Genomic DNA, 13,297 nt, shown 5'->3' on the forward strand with positions numbered 1-13,297 from the left:
CTTCTATGGCATCACTACAAAACCCCTTTTTCCTGGAAAAACAGGCCTGAAAAATTCAGATTCAAAATCCAAAGATGATAGATTATGTAATAGAGCTTTATCATTAGGTATCTAGCCTTACCCAGCAGAGGGCAGTGGTGTGTTGGTGAATGAGTGTTTCATACTGTACTAGACTGACGTTTGGACAAACATTTATATATTAATCCAATACAGAAGTGAATTGAGCCGTCAAAAATAACATATGTACAAACATGATCAACCTTTATTGGCAGTAACAAAAATACACAATGAAGAGTGAAATCACACCATGAAACAGTTAAACTTATAGCATTCTGGCATTGCTATTGGCATAATGTCAATACAAAAATGACTGATACTCTCAGAACATTCTCAGATATGCTGAGCATCATGTCGAGTGCTGGGCGAGGAAGGCTCTTATTCTCTGCAGCAGCTCTTTCTTTACACTGTCAGGCACCAGGGCTGATGAACACAAGAGAGTTATTATTAATGATTATGCTTTTAGCACTTATGTTGATGACTCATAAATAAAGGTATATAAAAATCATAAGGGATTTACGATTAAAAACCACCTACCTCTTCCTTTGGGAGTCACTCCAGCGACTAAGTCTTCTACTGTAACGTTCTCTATGCCTTTCTCCTTGATCACCTCTGCAAACCAACCAACAATATGAGTTCACAAATCAACCACTGAAATCTATGCAATGCTTTGAGACAGATCAGACCAGTGTTTTTACCTTTGCAGAGAGCTTTGAGTTGATCTCTCCAGCCACACTCAATGAGCTTGGCTCGAAGCAACTCCTTTAACCTGACCAAAGAAACAATTCATTAATAAAATTAAGTATATACTCATGGGATGCGTCTGTAAGATAGCATTTTTGAACATTATGCATATGATGCCAAAAAAATTTTCATTTGACTACTCTCTTAAGTCATTTGCAGCCAATCTAATGCTTAATAGCTTAGCATAATGCTAAAAACAACTAAAACATTTATCAAATGGCTTAAATTCCAGGAATATGTCACTAGGTTTGGGACTATGCTACAAAACGTTATACATATCAGCAGGAACTATCTAGGTTTTGAGACCTGGTTCGTGGATCACGATTATAGACACTTACCTCTCCCTCTCACCCATCTCAATTAACTTCTGGTTAATAGCGGCTCTCATTTGTACTTCTTTACTCATATTAATCTGAAATAAGAAGTGAAAACGATTCAGCGTGACGCAGTACTGAACTCGTAACGCCAGTGTCACAGACAAAGGGTGTGCCCACTCAGAAAACACAATGTTCTGTACTCATTTCTACATTAAACATGAACAAACAAACCGACAACCAGCCGGACTTTGTGGAAAAATACATTTTAGCATTTACATTTTGCTGTTAACGAACACGTGTAACTGTTTTAATTGCCGTGGAAGTAGCGCCAGATGAAGTTAACGTTGTTGCAATTATGTATTAATGTAATTAATATTATGTGATTTGTAATAAACGTACCAAATACTGATGGAAATAAGCATAATGTTCTCATCGGCGTATATGTGAACCTCTCTGCTGTTGTTTGTAGCCGGCCGTTCCGCACACCGTTTATCTTCCCCACAGAAACACGTTCACCAGCGGAAGGTTCCTTCTAACTTAATGGTTCCTATTTAATTACAATGTATGGCGTTCTGAGCTTGTTTGATGTACAGTAAAGAAAACGTGCGTCTTTCAAAAAAAAAAAAAAAAAAAAAAAATAATAATAATAAAATTAAATAAATAAATAAATAAATAAATAAATAAAATAAAATCAAATAAATAAATAAATAAATAAAAATGTGCACTACATACGAGACTACTCTTATATTTTTAATAGTTGTTGAAATAGTGTACAGAGAAAAACGGAGACGTCCTCACGAAAATATCCCACAGTATGTTACTAGACGGTATTTTGAAATACATATCGTAGATTTGTACTATTAAATTAATCTATTAAGGGAAATCTATTCATCGATTAATTTTCATTACATTGATCTTACAAGGCACTTGGAGCAAATCCTGATTTTAGGCCTGTCTGGTAATAGTATTACAGATACCACCCCTGGTTAAAAAACCAGCATATGCTGGTAGGTATGTTTTGATGCTGGGATGCTGGTAAGGTAGGTTTTGATGCTGGTTTAAGCTGGTCCTTTGCTGGTTTATGCTGGTCCTTAGCTGGTTTATGCAAAAACCAGCTAAGGACCAGCATAAACCAGCTAAGGACCAGCTTAAACCAGCTAAGGACCAGCATAAACCAGCAAAGGACCAGCTTAAACCAGCATCAAAACATACCTACCAGCATATGCTGGTTTTTTCACCAGGGACAGTTACAAATACGTAAGAACTTGAGGTAAACTTTTCTGAAAGTTACGGAATGCTTACTGTGTTCTAGTATAATATTACATTTCTTGATATTGAATTAATATTTACGCTTTTCTCGATTTTTATGAAGGTATCCTACACCACAAGATGGCGATGTGCCATAGAGAATGTAACCCTAAACCAAACGTCTGCTCTTCATGTTACAGGTAAAGCTTATTTGAGAATAAAACTGTACAAGAACACCGTGTGACGATGTCAGCCAAGGAGTTACGTGGCTCTTTTTTCTTTTAGAAGAAAATAATATGCTTTGCTCATTTGTACATTTTATTTACACAGGCACTGGGAACTGTTAATTAGGTGAGACCATATGCAAAGCTTTTCAGCAGCTTAAAGAAAAAGTTTTTTTAAAATCTGTACATTTTTATTTTATTCACATTTTTTTATAATGTGAATAGAACAATGTGAATGATGGCATTCTGCGATGCTGTTAGAGTGAATGACTGGTGCTGTCTAGCTTCAAAAAGAATCAGCACCATCAGAGAAAAAAACCCAGAAACACTTACTGGTTGGATTTTTTATAACTTTAAACCAACAGGTCTGTGTTGGCCTGTGTGCTAACTTAAAGTCATAAATGTAGCTGTTTCTTGTCTTCTCTCTGGTGTTTTCTGCTTCTGTGCACTTTGTTTGGGAGTGAAGTTGCAGCAGAATTTAATTCAGTCTACAGCAACATCCAGAAGCCCTTCAGTGAGGCAGAAGAAGTCATTCTGACTGGCTGTTTGATTCAGGCTGAACACCTGTGTACAGATTAAGCCAGTCTGATGTGCATTGGTTAGTCTAGACCATCCATGTCAATTGACTTTGGAACAGTAACTTTCAATTTTAATTTTCAAATGTTGTTTATTTATTTATTTATTTACAATAAATTAACACCTTTATTCAGCATACGATTCATTATTCAGCAAAAATATTATTTATCAGTATCACTGTTTTCAGCATTCAGATAATAAATGTTAGATAATAAATGTTACCAGCAAATTAGAATGATTTCCGAAGCATCAAGTGACACCGAAGACTAGAGTAAGGCTGATGAAAAATCAGGTTTGCATTTACAAGAATTAACAAAATGTTTACAATTGCTTTAAAACTGTATTTATATGCAAATAAATGCAGCCTTGGTGAGCATAAGACACTTTTCAAAAATCTTACCAACCCCAAACCTCTGAATCGTGGCATTGATAGGCTACTTTATGTATGTATGTATGTATGTATACATTTAATTGCAGTACAGGCTGAATTTTAAGTCTGAAGGGTCTCTCCTGGGTGTCTCCTGATTTAACACAATCAATTTTGCTTTTTTTGATTATACATGTATAGATCTTGGCACCTTATTAGGTGAGAGAGTTTGGTGAATGCATTGACTGAAGTCAGAAAGTTCCGAAAAATTATGTATGAGGAGAATCAGCAGCACCATAACATATAAGTGGACGTCACTTCTTGCTCTTCAAGTCTGCTTTATAATTATCTGCTTTATAATTATCTTAAATGTCATCAATAATGGCAGTTTTAACTAACTTCCTAAGTTCTACGATCAGATGTCTGGTGGTTAAAAAGTATAACAATTATCTAAATGATAATTTCCACCCAAATCAGCTAATTAAACCATGGGGGTGTCATAAACTGCTAAAAAGTGTGGCGTTGTGCTTTTTAGGGGCCTTATTATGCTTGATTTGAAGACCCCATGACAGTCTCTTACCATGGATTTGCTCATCTCTAGTTTAATTAAACACTCCACTGAGCTTTTGGATGCCTTGTGGGTTTTAATTGCCTTTATTTTACTGACATCTAAGAATCAGAAGTGCTGTGTTGAATGGTCTAGGGTTCATAACATTGCCGTTAACACCTTTCCAGACATTGTGTGTTGATTTTTATTGATACTGACCCGTGTGTGTGTTAAAGTCATGAACTCAGGCTATACGATTGAGGGGCGAGCGAGCACTCAAGTGGAAACGTCCTGACCCGACAGAGTGATTGATGGCTTACAAGGTCTGTTATAGAGTCATAGTGTCTCTTTAAATGAAAGAGAAGGATTGGAAGATTGATCGTGCTCACACGTGAAATCCAGAAACAGCTTGTTAACTGTCTGTCTGAGCAAGCTAAAAAGATCCTTATTTAGTTTCCTTTCAGCTTAACTTCAAACTTTTTACGCAATGATACGTTTTTGAAATAAGTAATTAACTTGAAATATGAGCTGCAGAACATAATCTGAATATGTTATTAATGCTTTGAGACATGAATTTACAATTAATTGGAGGTGAGCAGTCAAAACATCCTCTTTTGCCTGTTTCTCTGGGGCTAATTTTTATCATTCGCTAACCATTACCAGTGACGTATAGAGTGCAGCTGAGACATGCCTAAGAAAAGAAATGTAATGGGATATTTAATGGAGATTCTCCATGGATGAACAGTATCTGTCTCATCTGTGCTGAAGACTGTTACCTGCTGGCTAAATAACAGCTTTAAACCAATAAAAACTCTGGCTTTAATGCTTTGCAGGAAGAATTTAAATGTTAAGCCCCAGGGATATGACATATTGGTCATAGCCCTTTTTTAGGGGTTAAAAGAATCATTAAAAACAGCTTAATTGTTTCAGGAAGTTTCTCCAGGTGGCGTTTTATGGAAAGGACGTGGTGATTCACAATCTCTCTCCTCTACAGCCTGGTGCGGCACTCGATCTGCCACTTACAGCTGCTAATGCCTGGCAACTTCACAGCCGCCATTTAATTCGTCATGAACTGGGGCCATTTGCCTTTGTTATATAATCAAGACGTCAGAGTGAAATCGTGATTTGCTTGGCATTATTCAGCAAACATCACTATTGTATGCTGACTAACACTGTTTAAGAGCATAAGATGAACTTCTTGCTGTAAAGATATTTGTTTTTAAAATTGTAAAAACGATAATTTCCTTCCTTTATGCCCAGAATTGACGCACCTGGAGCGCACAGTAATTTGATCAATTAATTATTAAACAATGTGTTTAAACACATGTTGCCGCCAAGTGTTTTATTTTTTATCTAAAATTTCTATATTGCATTTTTGAATGAATTTTGAAAGTTAAATATATATAGTTTACATCCCCCTTTCAGAATAATAAGATATTTTATAAAACTTTTATAAAAGATGATTACATATAGTCCACAAGAGAAAATAGCAGTTGAATTTATAAAAATTACCCGGTTCAAAAGTTTACATCCTCTTGATTCTTAACGCTGCGATTTTTTTTGTTTGTTTTGTTTGTTTGTTTTTGTTTTTAATTTAGTGATAGTTGTTCATGAGTACATTGTTGGTCCTGAACAGTTAAAGTGCCCACTGTTTTTCAGAAAAATCCTTCAGGCCGCACAAATTCTTTGGTTTTCCAGCATTTTTGTGTATTTGAACCCTTTCCAACAATGACTGTATGATTTTGAGATCCATCTTTTTACACTGAGGACAACTGAGGGACTCATATGCAACTATTACAGAAGGCTCAAATGCTCACTGATGCTTTAGAAGGAAACATGATGCATTAAGAGCCAGGAGGTGAAAACTTTTGAACAGATTGGAGATTTGTACATTTTTCTTATTTTGCCTAAATATCATATTTTACATTTAGTACTGCCTTTCAGAGGCTACATAAGATATTTACATATTTCCCGGAAGACAAAGTAAGATAAATTTAACCTGATCTTCAAATTCCAAATGTTTTCACCCCCCCACCTCTTAATGCATCATGTTGTTATCTATCTAACTATCTATCTGTCTATATATATATATATATATATATATATATACACACACACAGTATATTTATATATTAGGTGAAAATGAAAAACTTTTAAATCTTAAATATAAATGAATAAGTATAAGTAAATAGAATTACACACTTTTTTTACAAAGATTTTTTGTTAGAATCTTGGTTATGCATAAGAAATTCAGCTCAGTCATTCCTGACCCAGCTCCCAGCTGCTACTCGCCTCAAATATATTTGTTAGATTTCAAAAGCGTGATTATGATACTGAAATAAATGATTCTCAAGTCTTTCTGCTTTCGCTCATTACCTGATGGCATTGCGCGAATCTTTTCATGAGAGAGGTAGCGATCACAGGAGACAGTCTGAAGATTTAGGGCTCAGGTGGGAACGCTGAAGTGGGAAGGATGCGTCCTTCTCATCAGCGACACTCGTTTGCTTCAACTTTAATCAGTGACAAACGAGTTTGGTGCAAAATCACTCAAAGAGGACCAGAGCATGCGGTGGCATTCATTTGATGATTATGCATAAGCTGCTGTGGGAAATTGGTGATTGTGTCATTGATGAAATCTTGTTTGAGATGCAGCGGTAAAGTACGTCCCTCGAGAGAGGCTGCACACAGCGTACTCGAGACTGGCATCAAGACTGTCACTGACCGTCAATCCCTGAGCTTAATTAACAGGGAATCAGAATGCTTTCCATAACCCTGCTACTCCACAGTAACCCCAATCTCATAATTCCTCCATCTGCCACAACAATCCTAAACTCAGCAGTGGCTTCAGTAGCTGTTGTTTGTTTTTTGAGTCCCTCATGTGCTCCACATCTATACTTAGTAGCTAATCTCAGTGCTACAAATGGGTTTCCCTCAGCGAGCACCTGAGGAGAGGCACTTGCTTAAGTTCGAGTCATTGCTTTGATTCTCTAGTGCTTGGCCACCTGCAGCTATGTAATGTTGTTGCATGCTTAATGAAGTAAGTCGACACAGAATTTGAAATGAGGGACTCTGTTGTGGTCGATTGAAATGCTGCAAATAAATCCTGAGATGACAAACATCAGTGCAGGAGAAAGGGAATTTATGAGGGCAGCTTCTGCCCCAAGTAGTTGATCACATGGAGGGCCGCTTTAAATACAGCTTAAGGGCTTCAATATAGCAGATGTGTTCAAACTAAAATTGAGGTGAGAGCTCTTTTTAGGTCTATCTGTGTTGCCACTGCCAGTATCAGTCAATATGTTCACTTTCTTTGTGATGTTGGGGTTACTGAACTGCAATTGATGATGTGGGTGATGATAGACTCATTTTCTTTCTGTCTTTCCGTTTCAGCTCTCATTCTTTTTTGGTTGCTTGAGTCTACACAATGTACAAACACCAATCACACTCTGAGAAATCCCTTCTCTTTTTGTGTAGTTATTTTTGTGTTGTGATAGCAGCAATGCTGGAGAGTAATTAAAGGTGACTTTTAAAGCGATAGTTCACCCAAAAATGTCAATTCTGTCATTAATTACTCATTGTTTGTCGTTCCAAACCTGTAAAACCTTCATTTATCTTCAGAACACAAATTGTGATATTTTTGATGAAATCTGAGAGCTTTCTGACCCACATTCAAGACCCGGAAAGGTAATAAAGACATCATTAAAATAGTCCATGTGATATCAGTGGTTCAGAAGTAATTTTATGAAGCTATGAAAGTACTTTTTGTGCGGAAAGAAAGCAAAAATTTTCAACAATTTCTTCTCTTCCGTGTCAGTCTGTTTGACACATACACGAGAGTCACAAATGTCTGTCGAAGACTGGCAGGGAAGAGATTATTTTTGTTTTCTTTGTGCACAAAAAATATTCTTGTACCTTCATAAAATTAAAGTTGAACCACTGATGTCACATGGACTATTTTAATGATGTCCTTCCTATGTTTCTGTCCTTGAATGCAGTATTTCCGTTGCCGTCTATGTAGGGCCAGAAAGCTCTCAGATTTTCAAAATATCTTAATTAGTGTTCTGAAGATAAACAAAGGTTCTACACTCTAAAAAATGCTGAGTTATTTTTTTTTAACCCAAATGCTGGGTTCAGCTTGTTGGGTCATTTTATTGGGTTCTTTTTAATATTTTTTTACCCATGTGCTGGGTCTTTTTCTGTAACTAAGCTTCTGGGTCATTTTTAATGCTGGGTTATTTTTTAACCCAAATGCTGGGTTCAGCTTGTTGAGTCATTTAATTGGGTTATTTTTAAAGGGGTCATCAGATGCCCATTTTCCACAAGTTGATATGATTCTTTAGGGTCTTAATGAACAGTCTCTAATATACTTCGATTAAAAATTCTCAATGGTTTTGTAAAACAACACCCTTTTTACCTTGCCAAAATCAGCTCTGCAAAAATCATCTCATTCTAAGGGGTTGTTCCTTTAAATGCAAATGAGCTCTGCTCATCCCGCCCCTCTCTTCTCTCTGTGGAAAGACGGTCTTGTTTACATTAGCCGCATTTAGCTGCGTTTAGCCGCTAAACTTCCTAACTACCACGTTATAAGGAAAGGCGATCGCAAAGATTCATAAAAAAATGCTTATACCCACTTCTGCTGTAAGTGTAAGCTGGATCATGAATGATTCGCGCGAACATAGACGGATATATGTAGATCGGGAGGCGCATTTCATTTACAAACAAACCTAATCTACTGCATCTTCAGCTGCTCAGATGTTGTGAGTAAATGACGACCACTATGTTCATTATTACATCCAGCAACACCTCAATCGCTCAATCGGAGATATTCTTGTCTAACTTACATCCCTGCTCCGGCATCAAAACATGAAAAGTTACTGGACTGTGACAGCTGGTCTAAGCTAAGAGCTCATGTCAATCAACTCTCATGGGAGCGGCCTCTGTGGGTGTGACGCCACACCGACAGGCATCTGAGAACGGCTCCTTTTTGAAAAAGGGGATATTATTTTTACAGATTAATTAAAAACCACTGCATGGATTTTTATCATTATAGGGTAGATTTGTACATACACTGCCAACACATATTAATGTTCAAACAACATGAAAAAGTGAGCATCCGATGACCCCTTTAATATTTTTTACCCAGGTGCTGGGCCATTTTCTGTAACTAAGCTTCTGGGTCATTTTTTTTTAACCCAAATGAAGGGTTTAGCTTGTTGAGTCGTTTTATTGGGTTATTTTCAATATTTTTTACCCAGGTGCTGGGTAGTTTTTCTGTAACTAAGCTGCTGGGTCATTTTTAATGATGGGTTATTTTTTTCTGCCCAATTGTTGGGTTGAGCCTGTCTCTGATGAAACAACCCAGCTGTTGAGTTACAATCAGTGTAGACATTTTGCGTCTTCTAAAGGAGAGAGCGGTTCTTAGCGCTGCTGATTTTGTGCACTTCTTCAGTGAAATAAAGCGTATACATTTTACTTAATTTCTAGTCTTTACTGTGCTGTAAATTATGTTATTTTATGCAACACAGCGTACAAGAGATGTCAGTCAGCTGCGTCAGCAGCGGTCGCATGATAGAAATGCCTTTTGCCTTGAATAATGTAAACTGATTTTATTTGTTATAATACTGAATTTAAGTTCATTTGATGTTAAAATATGTTCTCTAATCTCAGTACTCTTTGTTTATGGGCAGGTTGTGAAGTCAGTCACGAGTCATGAGTGAAACGTGAAGTGGTGTGAGATTTGCAGTTCCACCAGCAAACATTAGCCCAACGGCTTAGATTTTGGCAACACACTGGTACGAGAATTTCGGTGAAAAGTGATTACAGAGAATGGTTGAGCACACTTAAATTAAAATGCTACTTTTGAATGTTACATTTTTTTTATTTCTGTAAACAATAGTTGAGTTAAATAAAACAATCTAGCATGTTGGGTAAAAATATTTATTCCAACCAGCTGGCTCAAAATAACCCAGAATGTGTTCTGTCCATTTTTACCCAGTGTTGGGTTACCAAATAAACTAAGTTGGGTTGTTTTTAACCCAGCATTTTTTAGAGTGTACAGTTTTGGAATGACATGAGGTTAGCTTGTATTATAGCTAATTACACGTTCAAAAAATTAGACTAAATGTAGTTTGGCAATTTAAAGTGGTTCTTGAGTTTCTTTGAGTTTAGCAAGCTAAACTTTTGAAAAAAAAAAAAAAACTGGATGGAGCATCCTTCATTTGGTAATGCCAGCTAACACTGCAGTGTGGGATTCCACCATGGCGTCAGGGTGCCAAATGACTACTAATTCTTGCTTTCAGATAATCGTGGTTGAATATTGGATGAGATTCTTTTGGGAGGGTGGCGAAGCCTGGAAAAGCAGCCAGCTTTGGATTGTGGCCGGTGTGCAAACTGCCATGTCATTTTTCATGTGGCTGTGTTGAGCGTCAGAGATGGACTAAGGATATTTCTCATGTCCTGCTGCTTGCTGTCGATGAGGTAGGCGTCAACACTGCCGCTACAGGAATTCATCAATGGAAAAGGAGTTTCCATTAAATTCAGTGTTAATGCAGTCCTCTGGTATTTTTGCTGAGTTTTTCAGCATGCCAGAACTGAGCAACATTGCAGTTTACTAGATAATTAGTTCATTAGCATGCAAGCTGAATAGCTTCTTTTAATGCCGTGTCCTCTTGTCATATAAATGACAAGCTGGTATAACAGACATCCTCTGGTAATTTCCTGTTCATTAAAATAACAGAAGATACTGGAATACACCAGAATTAATTATATGCAGATACCTCTGCAAGACCTCTTCTCAGTAGGCTCATTCCAACATTCACATTTGTAGATGAGCACATCCCGATGGGGAAATCTTGGTTGAATATAGGATGAATGTGATGCGTTGTGACATCAACTGAGAATTAATAACCGTACATGCAGCAAATAACCTTTAGGGTTAGAGGTTTGTGGACTCCAATAATAAGCATCAGCATCCTCAAATAGCACCAGAGTGTAGTTTGATCTTCAGCCCAAGCAGAGTCCAGTGTGCTTGAGACATCGAGAAGCTCTTCACTAATGATTTATTGATGATCTTCTTTAGTCAGTGTTTGGAGAAGCCATATTGCTGCCACAATGATTGATCTTAGGTGGAGACTCGGATGGTGCTAAATGAGCTTAGGTCAGGAAGGCGTGTGTCGACTAATGCATCAAATATCATGCAGGTTCAATTACTAAAACAAAACAAAGGTTTCGAAGTAGAAGCCTAACCAGGTGGATCGATGACTGCTATTATGAGTAACAGCATTGGTAGCATTATTAGTAACTGTTTCCTGCTTCCACCAGAATTCAGTGAGACCTACAGTATACTTGTAGATATATATAGTGCTGAATACTCCTTTATTTGTTAAACTCTTAACTCAATATGGACATCAATGAAAATAATGATAACTTGCAGTTGAGTAAGTGTGTTTTGTTTGATTCAGTAAAATAAAAATCAGCCTAGAAGAATCATTTGCTCATTATTTTGACCATAATCAGTTGTCTTGCTGTATGTTTGTGAATGGCTAAAAAGAACCAATTCATAAGTACCAGACTTTAAGTGGTGTTTGTTTATGCATGCATTCTTGACATTCTTTTGTATTTTAGGGTCAATATTTTGACATGCATGTTACTAATCAAAAATTAAGTTATGATACATTTATGGTAGGAAATGTACAACATACATTCATGGAACATAATCTTTGCCTAATATCCTAATGATTTTTGGCATAAAAGAAAAATCGATAATTTTGACCTATACAATGTGTTGTTGGCTATTGCTACAAATATACCGGTTTTGTGGTCCTTATGTGTTTTTTGTGGTTCTGAAGATTCGGTAGCAGGTGAGTGTCACTGCAGGAAACACAGAACGTGTTTTTGCATATGACTGCTCTGCTTTCCATTTTTTTTCATCTTAAGTAAACATGCACTACACTGAAGTCGTAGCCTGCAATTGTTTCCTAAAATAGCTATTTCTATCTAATTTCATTTAAAAATGATTTTTGTTGGTATATAATATTTTATATATTTAGCTCAAGAAATATCAAAAACATGCATTTTTTTTATTCCCATGCCCTGCTTTTCACATTTTAAACTCAAAAATGCATTCTGTGTGAGTGACACCCTTCTTTGTATTGCAGAAAGCTTAAATGCATCCTGTAGTGCAAGAATTCAAAACGTGTCAAAACGTAAGTTTACAATAAGTAGGTCACGTGCTTGTTATTTATACATGTACACTAGATTGCTGTTAAGGGAAATTTAGTACAGTCAGGGCAATCTATATGACTAGAAAGGGCTAGTCATTTGCTTTTCGAGATAAAGAATACATAGATTACAATCGATAGTGCTTACAAAGGATTTCTGATGATGATAAAGACATCTCTACAGCCTGAATTGGTCCTTCATTCTTTTTTCTTCTTTATAGTAGAAGAAACATTTTACACTAACCACACCTTCTATATAAATGTTATCTATAGCTGTCCCATTGTTGAGATGCACAGCCTTTGTTTGTGGCACCATGTGCAGGTTGTCATGATTGCCTTCGACTTGGCCTTGAATTGATTAATATCTTGTGCTATCGGGCTGAAAATCAATTGTCACCGTACAATATTGCATGACCTTGTAGGTCACTTTTGACGAAAGGCATCTGTCAAGAAAAGCAATGTAAATGTAAACCATTCCATTTTAGTGGAATAATACTTCATCAGGTGATTTCTGTAATACATCGCTTGCAGTAGTGCTTTTGTGGCCGTGATCCAATCTGATCCAGTTAATGAGATGGAATGTATTCATTCAGTTTAATCTAACATTGTCCAGTGTGAGAGAGTCAATAGGCAGTTAACTGAAATATCTCAGTTTGAAAGGTTCATAGATAACTTACAAGTTTCTCTGTTAAAAGACTACATCACCTAATAAAAAAATCTTTATTGGCATTGTTTATCATGTTTTAGCATATATTGTGTTCCACAGAAGAACTCTTCCTTTAAAAGCAAGAATTGTATCTTAATCATAAAGTACTGACTTACTGAAATTTAATTCTCTTTGAAAGACAATGTCACAGCCCTTCCTTCCTCCCCCTTTTTCTTCCTTCCTTCGTTCCTTTCTTTCTTTCTCTTTCTTTCTTTTTCTTTTTTATCTTTCTAGTTCAGTGCTTCCATTCTGAAACCAAACAGTGTTGTGTATTGCCTCGTCTTTGAAGAACGAC

At 36.6% G+C, this 13,297-nt stretch overlaps 1 protein-coding gene across 1 annotated transcript; it reads right to left on the bottom strand.

Annotated features, from left to right (window-relative positions):
* Positions 1 to 240: 240 nt before the first annotated feature.
* eny2 (ENY2 transcription and export complex 2 subunit) lies at positions 241 to 1,658 on the bottom strand. Its single transcript, XM_051131749.1, has 5 exons — positions 1,518 to 1,658; positions 1,140 to 1,213; positions 756 to 826; positions 595 to 669; positions 241 to 480 (listed from the first exon to the last, which is right to left on the bottom strand). Exons 2-5 carry the CDS (start codon positions 1,205 to 1,207, stop codon positions 407 to 409), a joined length of 288 nt encoding a protein of 95 aa, XP_050987706.1. The 5' UTR covers positions 1,208 to 1,213; positions 1,518 to 1,658; the 3' UTR covers positions 241 to 406.
* Between the last annotated feature and the right edge of the window lie 11,639 nt (positions 1,659 to 13,297).

The sequence above is a fragment of the Labeo rohita genome, chromosome 16, assembly GCF_022985175.1.
Source record: "Labeo rohita strain BAU-BD-2019 chromosome 16, IGBB_LRoh.1.0, whole genome shotgun sequence".
Taxonomy (NCBI): domain Eukaryota; kingdom Metazoa; phylum Chordata; class Actinopteri; order Cypriniformes; family Cyprinidae; genus Labeo; species Labeo rohita.